Raw genomic sequence first — 13,216 nt, 5'->3', positions numbered from 1 at the left:
AGTCGTTTGTGTTAGATAGAACCAAGGTATTTTATCCTATCTACGATAATTAACTTAAGATTTTTGTTCTATTACATTCTCTCGGCGACCGTCTACAATCCACGACTTAAGAGTTGTGGACGACCTAGCGGGTTACTCGAGCCGAAACAGGGGGGGCCTACTCTAATATAACGAAAAACGAAGTTTCGGACGAAACTTCGCAGATTGTATACTGCATTTCTATTTATTGCGACCTTTCGTGAACAAAAATGAACGAATGAAATGAAGATAAATAAATAACTTTTGATATAAAATTCAATTAATTCTATTAGTAAATCAATAAAACCTACGGCCGAAAATTAAAGAAAACTTCCGATTCGAGAACCGGAGTAGGCCCCCAGGAACGGGATGATTTTTAGTCAGTACGAGTCTGGACACTCTCTTTATACTACGTCTAATTGGAAACTAGAACAGCATTCTGACAAAAATCATTTTACCAACATTAACAATTTCGCATACCTTTACACACAACCATACCAACCTTTGCTTGAAACCCTATCCATACTTATACTCACACAGCTACACATCAAATTCCAAAAAACCAGTTTAACATGGCCTCGCTTTATACGATCTTTCCGCACATTCAACAGTCAATTTACACTGGTTATGCATAGCTTGATATGTCACCGTGCAAATTCACATTGCAAAGCCCTATTCATAATACCTACCTACCACATTATCAGCCTATTAGTGGCCACTGCTGGCCAAAGGCCTCTTCTCACATGGTTCTTACAGGTTTAAGCATTAATCACCACGCTTGCTCAATGCGGGATGGCGACTTCAAACTTTTAAGCCCAGGTTTCCTCACGATGTTTTCCTTCACCGTTTGTCAGTGGTGTCTAATAATCTTAGAAAGTACATATAACTCGGAAAAAATAAACTCAAACTTAAACTAAAATCATTTATTGCATTCATGTGTACATGAACATTAGTATACATATACTTGCCGTTGGTAGGTTTGGAACCCGCACTCTCATACATAAGAAGCGAGCGTCTTAAACCACCGGGCCACTACGACAATTCACTGGGTAAGTACTTTATTTACGAGGGAAAATCATCCAATGACTTCTCCCGCCCTAAGCGAGGCGAGAGAGTGTCAGACTCTTATAGACTAAAAACCACCCCGTTCCTATTCCTGCTTTTCGAGCCGGAGCCCCGGTAAACCCGCTAGGTAGTCCGCAGCTCGGGATTCACTAGGTACCAACCTATGTAATCAAATAGATTTAATACGCAATTGAATTACACGCGAGTAATATGAAGCGGACTGTGGCAAATCCCTTTGTGATGTGTACATTGTGCAATTGCATCAGTTCAGTTTGCTGTTTATCTGCACATTGGACTGATGGGCAGTGCTTACTGTGTAATGCAGCGTTGCGGACTCTGTTTACATTATGAGATGAATGTACGGTTGGCGCGGTGGCTGGGCAACTGGCTGCCGTGCAAAGTGTAGCAGCTCTTTGTGTGATCCACATGAAATATGTGTATGTGACCTTATATTATGTTTGTAAATGCTCCCACAACATTGGACAAAATCTTAGTTTGGGGCAACGTTTTAAAGAGAAAAGAGTCTTGTATCTGTATACCTATTGCTAACGTAGGTACCTAGGTACAGTCGACTCTCGTTAGTTTGAAACTGGAGGGACCTTTACATTTTAAAAGTATCAAATCGAAATTTTGAACTAGCCTCAGAATGTAGATACCTACCTGACTTATCTCTGCAAATTCTGCAATCTTTTTCTTTCTGTAAATTCGAACTGTCAAGAGTTTGAGGCCAATAAGTTAGAATTAAGGAGTAATTTTGTAACCTAGTAATATTTTTTTCATTCGAATCACTAAGTACTTAATACATTCAATTAAAAGTAAAATATAAAGAGATTGTCTAGGTACCTCGTGATATTTTTTTATGGTATAAGTCGGTAAATGGGCAGACGGATCACTTGATGATAAGCAATGGCCGTCGCCCATGAAGACAAAAATTAGTCATCTACTATACCGTCCCAATAACATCACTTAATTTCACTAAAATTCCAACAAAACCATCTTACTAAACACTTCACTCAAAACGACGTCACTCGCAACAGAATTCAATACAAAATTACTCTACCATCTACCTTAAACATCTCTATTTGATACAATTGTACATCAAAACACAAGTTTCTATGAAAGGAGACAGATTCTGTGCATGACGGGGGCTACGGGGCTCACAGGACCGCCCGTTAAGCGCCCCCTACCGCGCTTATTATCCAATTTATCTGTGCTCAAAACGCGATGATTAAAATACACACTGTATCTGACATTCGTCTAATAAACGTATGCTTCTGTATTGTATTGTATTGTATTGTGTTGTGTTGTATGTTTAAATTGTGTATTGGTGTATTGTTTAATTTATTGGTGCGTTGAGATTTTGAGAAGTTGTAGGGTTCTTTGGTTTTGTTGTTGGGTTTATTTGAGTAAAAGGTTTTGAAGGAGGAAAGGTGAAAATGTGGAAATTATAATGTGTATGGAATAGAAAAAACTAGATAATGTCTATCAAAGAAACATACTAAAATATAGGAAAGTTTCTATAACGCAAATGGTGAAAAGTGGTTGTACATTGTACAGTAGCAGTACGTGCCGTAATGTGTATGTCTGCCTACCCCTACGGGGCTGTAAGGCGTGATATTGCACGACTATTTTGCACTCGAGCAAGGAGTTAGAGCTATTATGGCTTTAATACTCGAGTCGGGTTAAGTATAATTTGTAATATATATTTTTTTTAATCTCCCAGAACGTCAACTCTCAAGTTGGACTGACGACCCTGATGAAGGCCGAAAGAAGCCACTGCACGCAGATCTTAATGTCCAGTAAAGGACGTCCCGTGGTTGTTATGATGGAGGAAACAACCTTTTTTTAACAAAATAAAGTCATAATTTGCTAGCAATGGAAAATTGTACCGATACACGATGCTACAATGATACTACGCCGTAGCGCCTACGTAGTAGAGGCTACGACGCACGGAAAGCAAACATTCTACGACGTAGCATGGCATTATAAAAAGGGCAGAGCTGTGAAGAAAAGGGTAACTACTACTAACGGATATAATTTTGAAAAGAATCTGAACAATAACTTAGTAACGCCCGAATGCTGAAATGCTTCTCAATTTGAAGTTTTAATTAAATATCGTGCTATCTCTGTCATTTACAAAGATTTTTTAGAGAGAGAACTAAGTTTGAGAGCGTCTTAAAATTGAGTGACGTTTGAGTATTTGACCACAAGAATTATTAACATAGTATAAGTTCTACCATTTGTGTTGTCTCTACGTTGCAATGTCTCTGTATTCTTCTCACATATATTACGTACAATTACTGATTGGGAAAATGTATTAGAGAAATTGTAATTGTAAACATATTTTTTTTAAAAGAGTAACGAGTGGAGTTTCTTGCTCGTTCTTCTCCATTCGAAGCTACACTTTGGAACGAGCACCTAGCTTCACTGACGGACAGACTGACAGACTATTATTTATTTCTTTATTTGTTGACGTTTTAAAAGTACCTAAGTATTTATGGTTTAATTGGAATAAATGATTTGAATTTGAAAATTCTAGACACGTTGAGTTTGTAGTGTTTTGGAGATAATAACAACTACTAAAAGTGTTCTCATATAAAATGTTGCTTAGAAATGTAGTGTCAAAAACTTATACGACCTTATTATGTACACCAAAGTTCCTAATTCTACACAACCTAACTCCACAAGTTCTAGAACTAAGTTAAAATGTGTGGCTTAGCAATTTATTTGCGTCACATGGGCGTAATCTGAAAAAAATATCTAGTACTCACAGTTATATATATTTTTTTGTTAGTATGATATTTCTTGTAATAAGTAGATTATTATTTTTGCGTTCAATATTTCTTGTAGTAAAAATCAATATCGTACTAACAAATAACACTTTTTTGTTTAAGAAAAAATAGAATTATGAGAAAAAATAACTAAGTAACAGTAATAGGGTAGATGACTAATATTTATTTTAATGTCCGTCTTGTATATTATTTTATTTTCTTACGGAAACAAATACTTTCGAAGATATATTGATTTAAAATATCAAGTAACGTCACTTCTAGGTAGGTACTTTTTATAAAAAGAAATGACGTAGGTTTTAGTTCCCACTCCTAAACTTTGATTCGTTTCATCTAAGTATTGTTATCTTACCTATATGACAAAATAAAAAAAAAATACGTGTCTAATATATTTTCATTAACTAACTGACGGATCAAATAGATTTTTAATTTTCATACCCCGTCATCATCCCTATTACATCATACATAAATAAAAACAGCAATAAAATAAAATCAATTCATTCAATGTTTTACATCCGACGCCAAAAACCTGGATTCCAAAGCAAATCTTCTTACATTTAATTCAAACCAAAAGTACAGGCAGTTAATATTATAAGACATGCCCTTTCAACGAACTGAAAAACAAAAGAAAATTCGAATAAAGAATTCAATCGAAATCGAATCAAGAATCCGTCTACCGTGCGTTAGAGCAAGACAGATTTATCCAATGTTTGCCCAGAGAAAAAGGGACGTGAATAGCGTTAATCCTATTGGCTTATACCGGGCGACGTTTGCCGCGATTGGTCGCCGTGCCTTATTGAACTGTCACCGAAGACTGCGGTTTTAGGGGGTTGAGTAGTAATTCGGGGTGAAATGGGAGGTCGATAGAGTGGGGGTGGTGGGGTGGAACTCGCAGTTTGGCGATTGACTTGTGGGTAGTTTTCGGGGTTCCTTTGGCACGGATTGCGAGCGAATTTGAATGTAGAATTTATTTTATTTTATTTTGTGTGTGGATGTCTTGTGTGATGGGGAAGTTCTTGGTCGGGGCTTAAGATGTTTTGAAGAGGGTTTATCTTTTTACAGATTGAATGTTCAGAATTATAATATGTACTTATAACGTAACCAATTTATCTAATATCTACAAACCAACAATTTATTCTAATCGAGTTAGGTATCTACCTAATTATCTATATTTTCTTATTTAGGTAAATATTTCCAGTTTTAGAGACACCCTTAGAATAAAAGTGACTTAACTCAACATTTCTGTAACATTCAATTATATCATAAACTAGCATAAAATATACTCTACAACCAAAAATCTAATCCATAAATGTACTAAAAATCAGTCGAATGTCATAGAATACGGAAGAGATACTAAACTGTATTCAATACTACAATTTTCTGAGACTTTCTGGCTCAATCTAACAACTTGCAGTTTTTGGTCTTTCGAAGGGTGCGAAAATTCAAAGCCAAACCATTTATTTCAGTTTATCCCAAATTAGGCACTTTTGAAACGTTAAACCAACTTTTATATTTTACCTGACGTAAATAGCTCCGCAGTAGGTGCTTCCACGTTTATATAAAGACGATCTACACACAACGACATCAAAAAGCACCCAATCTTGACAGTTACATTTCGCGGCAAATCACGGCGCGTCCAATGAAAACGCGGGAATGGTTGACTTTTCGTCTATGACGCTATGGTTGTTTTCCGCGGGCAAAGGCATCACGCCACGCCCTGCCAAATGTGGGAACTCTTATTGGGTGATATCAAATGTCATTTTATGTGTTTGTAATGTAAACTGCTTTGGTTTCAGACTGGTATGTAAGGGTAGGTATTTATTGCCAAAAAAAGTTGAGGTAAATAAAATTAAGACTTAATGTTTAATAGTCAAGATTAGGTACCCTTTAGTACGTAAAGTTAGGTATTTATTGCAAAAAAAGTTTAGGTAAATAAAATTACGACTTAATGTTTAATAGTCAAGATTAATAATTACATGTCTTTTCTGATTGTTGATATACAATTTTAAAGTTATTGCGGGATTTTTTCTACTGTCATTGTCTAGTGATGTGATGTTATACTAACTGTACCTAGACCTAAATGAGTTGCAAATAAATCGAATTAAAATAGATTAAAAAGGAAACTAAAGCAAACATGAAACAAGAAATATTTTAGACAAGTTTCCATCTTGACTGGGCTCGGTAAGCAATAACAGAATTAAATTAACTTTAATATTGGATAAACTACACGGTCTATATTCAGCTTCCACCTACATTGATACACCTACTTACAAAATTATGTCCAAAAGACAAAATAAATACGGTAAAGTCTATTAAATGACATTGATGATAGATGGGCCGCCTAGATTGATCGATAGAGGATCAAACGAAAAGGCCACGTATTGAAAAAATATATTGACAAAGTATTTTCTTACTTAGGTGTATCAATAAACTGTCTGGATTTGAGATAGGTCATATGAAATAAAAATAGGTAAGCTAAGACTATGGGCCTAGATATTTTTTAGTAGAAGAACAAAGCTTATTTGAGTAGGAAGTCTAGTGCATGGAAATTGTAGAATGATAATTTGCAGTCAGACCCGATAATTTTCTTATAAAAATAAAAGGAATAAAATCCTCAATAACACAAACCCACAACCAATTGTTTCCATATAAATTCGAACAAGCGTTTCGCGTTGTAATTGGAAAACGGAACGTTCAATCCACGTTAAAATGTACGAGAGCATTATTCTAAACGACAGGGCCGACGCAACAGCGGCGTAATGCCACAAATTAAAGCTTAAAACGGACGGTTAACAGCTGACCCAAAATCGAAGTGTCCCCCCGTCTGGGGGACAGAGTCAGACGCGAAAAGCAACGGGGCGGAGCCATGCCACGCCTTCAAGCTCACAGGCAATATCGCGTCAAAAGTTCTCCGGCCGTGGCATAACGCGCGCGGGTCTTTGCCCGTCCGTGCTTAAAAAAATATAAACGTCAAAAGTGAAACGTCACGTGTTTGTTCTGTCAAAATTTGGAGGGAAATCCGTTGGGTTTTTTTGTTAGAGTGTGAAAACGGTTTGCACTTTTTTCTATTCATGTTGTTTATTTTTTGTTATTTTTTTTTTATAAATAGATAAATTGCAAAAGGACTTAATTGCCTATCTATTTAAATACAATGGAAGCACTTATTTGCGACTAGCTTCCGAAAAAGCATTCTAATCAAGTGTTTATGTCTCAGGAAAAGATTATTTCCACGGTAAAAATAAGATCATAAACCAGGTATCAGATATGTAGGCGTAGAACCTTACTATGATTCTTCAATATTAATTTTTACGTCAAATATTCCCAAATAGAATCAATAATTACTTTCTATAATTTACAATACCTTATATTTTACCTTTACGAGTTGTCACCAGAGCCGACTAAGGGCTACATTATTTGACTAAGACTCATGTCATCATTGCTTTCTAATAAACTATTTTTTAAGGGATGAAAATCAACCAATGACTTCTCACGCCTTGAATGTGGCGAGAGAGAGTGTCACACACTTACTAAATAAAAACCACCCTGTTCCTACTCCTGGTCTTCGAGCCGAAACCCCAGTAACTTGTCAAGCCATCCACGACTCATTCTCTGATAAACCTAAACCTTTTAAACTACGATCTCCAACCTAGATAGGTTGGGAACAAGGTAGATACCTTGTTTTGAAATCATGGTGATTCGTTCTCCTCTGAAGTAAAAAGGGTCATAGCCTATCATGGCAGCAGACTGTCACAGGTTTAATGATTTTAATCTCTATTGACTTAACGGTGTTACTGAATAAATCATCTGTTCAAATACTCGTAAATAGGTAACATTTAAAAATATTTATATTAGAATCCAATATGATTGTCTGCGTAATATATAAATAATAATCTTTGACGGAATAACTATTTGTTTTTATCAAAGATCAGACAACACATTTTATTTCGAAGACATATTTCATGAAAGTAATTGCAGTATGGTCTAAAAAATATTTTTATAAAGCTATCGCCGCCGCTCATGGACATTTGAAACACCAGAGGCGTTACAAGTGCGTTGCCGGGATTTTGGGGGTTAGGAATTTAAGGGTTGTTGAGGAATCGGGGATTGGGAAGATGGGTAAATATGACTTCCTTTACATAAAAAGGTTTCCCAATATATTCATACTTGATATAACTGGAGGTTTTCGGCTTTATCATTAGTCGGGTATATTAGAAACCGGTGCTGCTAGGTTTCAGTCAAATGTCGGTAATTCCTTAATCAGTCCTTAACACCTGAAGGAAGAAAAGGGGCGAACTTTTTTTTAGCTTTTATAAGTCTGCGTTTGGCCACCAACCCGCTTTCTGCCAGAACGGCGAAATACTCACATAGAACCAAATCTAATTGGAACTCGATGCCAATCAACCTGGTTGGTACAAGTCTGAATAAATGAATCCCATAATTCGTTGCCCGAGTCTGTGTTTCCTGATGAGAATAATCTGTGTCTTTAAGACCCCAAATAACCTGTCCATTATAACTTTATTTGATACTAGCTGAGGGCCGCGACTTCGCCCGCGGAAAATAATGACGTCCGACAGGATTTGGGTATTTAATATTTTTTTAATTAAATATCTTATCTAAAATACTAGTAGCCTAAGTTACTCCTTAGTACATCAACTGCCTACCAATAAAAGTCTCACCAAAATAGCTCCAGACATTTCAAAGACTAATAAATAATTGCTTATGAGCAAACAGGTTCATCAGAGGCCGCATCATCGCTACCACCAGGCGAGATATTGGTCAAACATTTCCAATATAAAAAAGACACTTTAGGCACTCTTATCGTCTCCTTTAATTTAATTTATCCCCAATCTCAATTTTTAATTATGGTAATTATGTCCTTTTGCAGTTTAGATACTAAAGTTACTTATTACACTCCTATAGGTCTAAAACTAAAGTGAAAAAGACTATGAACTATTCTATTGTATAACTAGCAGTAAATTCAGTGCATAAAAGTGAATTTTAGAATAGATTTCAAGATGGAGGTGGCTCAAACTCCTTTGCAGTTGACGCAAGACCATACGGACGGAAGAATGACTGGTAAGTGAGCAATTGTAAAAGGATTTTATATCAAACTGACTTTATGTTGGCTGCATGGATATTTTTATGGTATAAGCCGGTAAACGGGCAGACTGATCACCTGATGGTAAGCAATCGCCGCCGCCCATGGACACCCGAAACACCAGAGGTGTTACAAACGCGTGTCCGGTAATTTGGGGGTTAGGAATTTAAGGGTTGTTGGGGAATTGCGGATTCGGAAGGAGGGTGATTGGGCCTTCGGTAACCTTATTTATACAATTAAACAGAACGTAAGCGTTGCCGTTGTTTTACGTCAGTTTTCTGTGAGGCAGTGGTATTACTCCGGTCGAGCCGGCCCATTCGTGCCGAAGCATGGCTCTTCCACACTTGGATGGTGCAGCGACCAGCTTTTTTTTGATATCGGCTTACGCTTAGAAAGGTTTTTGACAAATTCCATTAATAATAATACTTTTTAACGCGAGTGAAGACACGGGCAGAAACTAATACTAAATGTGTTAAATAATTTTGACAACATTGTTCTTTAAGTAAATTATCACTTAGGTATAACATATGTTCCGGGAACATATTATTAAGATAACAACATTTTATTTTGACGGGAACAACAAAATATTAAAAATCAAGAATTATTATTATCATGTAATACAAAGAGTAACATTCAAAATGTAGTTTTATAATTCAAGGAATCGGCTTTTTTGAAGTAGGTTCATAGCTGTTACAAAATTGTGGAGACAATGTTTAACTTTACGAAGCGACGGTCACGACTGTTTGTTTAATTTTAGCTTAGTTAGGCTTAGTTTAGCTTTAATTTTGTTTAAAAATTAAGAATAATAGGTAATTTTTTATAATAACTATCGTGAGACATACTAATTTAACTGAAAATCTTCTAGTTTCGAGTTACAGAGTGACTCCTGATCCAGCACAGCCTACTCGAAACTAGTAGAGCTTTTTTCCAATAATTTACGTGTATAAACCGTGATTTTTAGTTAATTTACTATGTTTTATATTACACACACACTTTTAAATCTATAGATGTGCATACAATATACATATTATACAAAACTATATCCCCATAAAATTCCCTCAAAACAACGAAGCGCCACAGATAATATTTTTCCGCGATTCCCGCGCGGCCGCCATACTTCTTGCTACTTTTTTTTAACAGGCAAAGGCAACATTAGTATTCAGATCTCGCCAGCCAGTAACTCGGGGGTCTATTTGACTGATTTTCAAGCTCTCCATGATTTGCCACTTTACCCGGTCAGAGTGCATGTTGAATACGAAATAACCAATAGGTACATTGAGGGGGGATTTGAAATTTCATTTTCGCATAATGGCACCGCGTTTTGAATATTGGGTATTTTATTAACTCTGTGTGTATTGCGACTGTGTATACTGTATAGGATAATTTTGTAGCTGGGAATGTAATGGACTTAGCAATTTTGTTTGTTGTTAGCTGCTGATGTGATTAGGTTGAAATTATTATAGATTTAGATGCTCACTTTAATGTAATGTTAGTGGCTATGTAATGATTGGGGCTTAATATGAGTGTGGACTTAATTTATAGAGTATATTATAATGAGTTCAGAATTAGTAATGTCATGCTTTTTATCCTCGAAGGGGTAGGCAGAGGTGCACATTACGGCATGTAATGTCACTGTACAATGTACACCCACAATTCAGACTCCATTAAACATTTCGTTTGTATTCGTTAAAATTACTTACAAAATTATTTAACAGAATTTCGTGAAAAAAGTCTTGTAATTGTTGTACTGAAGTAAGATGACTATTCTCTTCCTTTCTTCCATCGGACCAAATGCCTTCCGCCGTCGGATGCCAATGTCGAATGCATAAGTCAAAAGTATGTAACTTTACCAGTTTGGACATATACCAGTATTGATTTAGATCGATATCGATTGGGAAAATTAAAAAAAGAACTGTATTGTGTTTTTTTTTATGAAACAAGCTACTTTTGCGCGGTTTCACCTGCTCCACTCGACTCTTTTTGGTCGTAGCGTGATGTTTTATATCCTATAGCCTTCCTCTTTAAATTTTTTTTTTAAATCGAACCAGTATTTCTAAATATTAGCACGATCAACACAACACAAACTTATCAACTTTAAAAAAAGAAAATATAAGATAATCAGATCATGACAATGATTTGGCAGTCGCGTTAAGTCCTTTGGTGTGCTCTGATCTGATTATTTACTACAAGTACACTTAGTACGAGTTTGATTTACGTTGATGTTCGGTGCTCATGCAAAGCACTAACAGCAAACAACAACCAAATTCCAAAAATCCTCTTTTAAAAAAATCTGTAAAAGGCCAACAAAATCCGTTATTCAGACGGTAGCGGCACTTCTGAACGCCAACCCTAGAGGGTGGAGGGGGTGAAATTAATCAGACCGGCTCAAGGGCTGCCGCGTCAAAAGAAAACCAAATAAAACGGCAAGCGACAAAGTTTCTATTGCCATGGAATAGGGACACTGTTGAGACGTGTTTGGTGTTAAAATTTTTGAGGAGTCTTATAATTGTTCGGTTCAGGAAGTAGATGACAGAGTGTGATTGTTAAATGTGAGGTTGTGTATCGAAAATTTAGATTTTAAATAAGATAGTAGTTATTGCTGTGTAAAACCTATTTAGGAATCTTTAACTTAATCCTAAATATGAGGATACTGATGTATTTTTGATATTAATTGCACGGGATTTCTGTCAAAAATCAATTTTGATTGGATTGAGTTAGTTATTAATTTCGGTAACAAGAGAATTACATGCTTTGCATGGTCATGAGATTAAACAAATTCCACCATCGCCAAAAGTAGTCACATTTTTGAAAAGGATAACTATCATCAGTGAAAAATAATACCATCATTACAGTAAAGTTTTTCTCCACCAAACCCTCAAAAATACCACCACCAAAAAAATCCACAGCCAACCAACTCAACACACCTCGCTATCCCGAATAAGTGGCATTCTAACACAAACAAACATTGATTTATCCTGATACCCAGGATTTAGGCGTCGCTTCCTCGTCCCGCGACTTCCAATTTCGGGCCCAGAAACTTTTTATGTGTCTTATAAAATTTTCTTTTATAGCCTCCGCCGTATCTTGGCAGAGAATGTATTGTGACATAAATTGGAACGTTATTTGTGAACGTTGTTTCGCTGGTATATGGGATGGCATTATTTCATTGGTCTCGTGTGTTTTGTGTGTGTGTGATTTTGGGTGTGGTCGAAATATTGGTTATTGGTTTTTGTTATTAGAAGAGCTATTGGTTAGACTGTGACTGAGAGTGGAGAGATTGCCTGTCGTGATAGCCCGGAGGTTTAAGACGCTCGCTTCTTATGCATGAGGGTGTTTATTAATTTAGACTAGTGTCTAAATAATCTTCAGGAAAACATCGTGAGGAAACCTGGACTTATAATTTCTGATTTAACTTTGAAAAGGCCAACTTGCATTGAGCAAGTGTGATGATTAATGCTCAAACCTTCTCCGTACGAGATGAGGCCTTTGGTCAGCAGTGGCCACTTATAGGCTGTTAATGATGATGATGAAGCGAGATACTGTGTTTGCTTGTTCCATCTATTAGCAGTACCATATCTTCGAGATGGTTTACTCATTGTTTGCAGTCATCGATCAAACCAAAACAAAAGACATTCACTCAACCACCAAAAACATCTTAACCAACATTTAAATGTTAAACATAGACACCCCTATACTGAACCCAAAAATCTCAGCACAAAGCCGTATCATAATATCAATATACCGTTTGAACCGAACGATACCAGGGTCCCATATGCGACGGGAGACGGCCTCAAGGGAGCAATCTCGTCTATATTGATTTTGTATTGCTCACATATTGTGGGCTGACTGCGGTGTGATTCGAGATTTCTAGTATGTGTGTGTGGATTGGGAGCTGTGTTGAAGAGTAGGTTTTTGAGTTTTTCGGTTTGTGATTACAATGTATTTTGGGCAGTCAAACATCACTAAATGAGAAGTTAAACTAAGAAAAACGTTTTATTGAAATCGCAAATTTAATTTTATCCACTGTACTGACAATTAGAATTTTCCTTTTTATTTAAATAAATATTTGATTTGATTAGTTTTTACGCTGTTTTTGCTGATTTAATTGATGAATTAATATAATATTAAAAATCTCTTTATACTGTCATTACTTCATTAACCCATTTACAAAATAAACTTATAATAATATTTTTTTTGTTATAACTGTTTTAAAGTACAGTTCTGTTAAAATAAAAGCATTATTTTA

At 36.0% G+C, this 13,216-nt stretch overlaps 1 protein-coding gene across 1 annotated transcript in view; it reads left to right on the top strand.

Annotated features, from left to right (window-relative positions):
• Positions 1-6,800: 6,800 nt before the first annotated feature.
• The window catches only part of LOC118279126 (photoreceptor-specific nuclear receptor), a 39,760-nt gene continuing 33,344 nt past the window's right edge, over positions 6,801-13,216 (top strand). Inside the window, exons 1-2 of the mRNA XM_050698495.1 lie at positions 6,801-6,923; positions 8,793-8,948. Of these exons, the coding sequence (XP_050554452.1) occupies positions 8,888-8,948 (61 nt within the window). The 5' untranslated portion in view covers positions 6,801-6,923; positions 8,793-8,887. The remainder of the gene's footprint in view (positions 6,924-8,792; positions 8,949-13,216) is intronic.

Source organism: Spodoptera frugiperda, chromosome 14 (assembly GCF_023101765.2).
Source record: "Spodoptera frugiperda isolate SF20-4 chromosome 14, AGI-APGP_CSIRO_Sfru_2.0, whole genome shotgun sequence".
Taxonomy (NCBI): domain Eukaryota; kingdom Metazoa; phylum Arthropoda; class Insecta; order Lepidoptera; family Noctuidae; genus Spodoptera; species Spodoptera frugiperda.
Note: the sequence above shows the minus strand (reverse complement) of the source record. Positions and strands in the feature narration are given on the sequence as shown.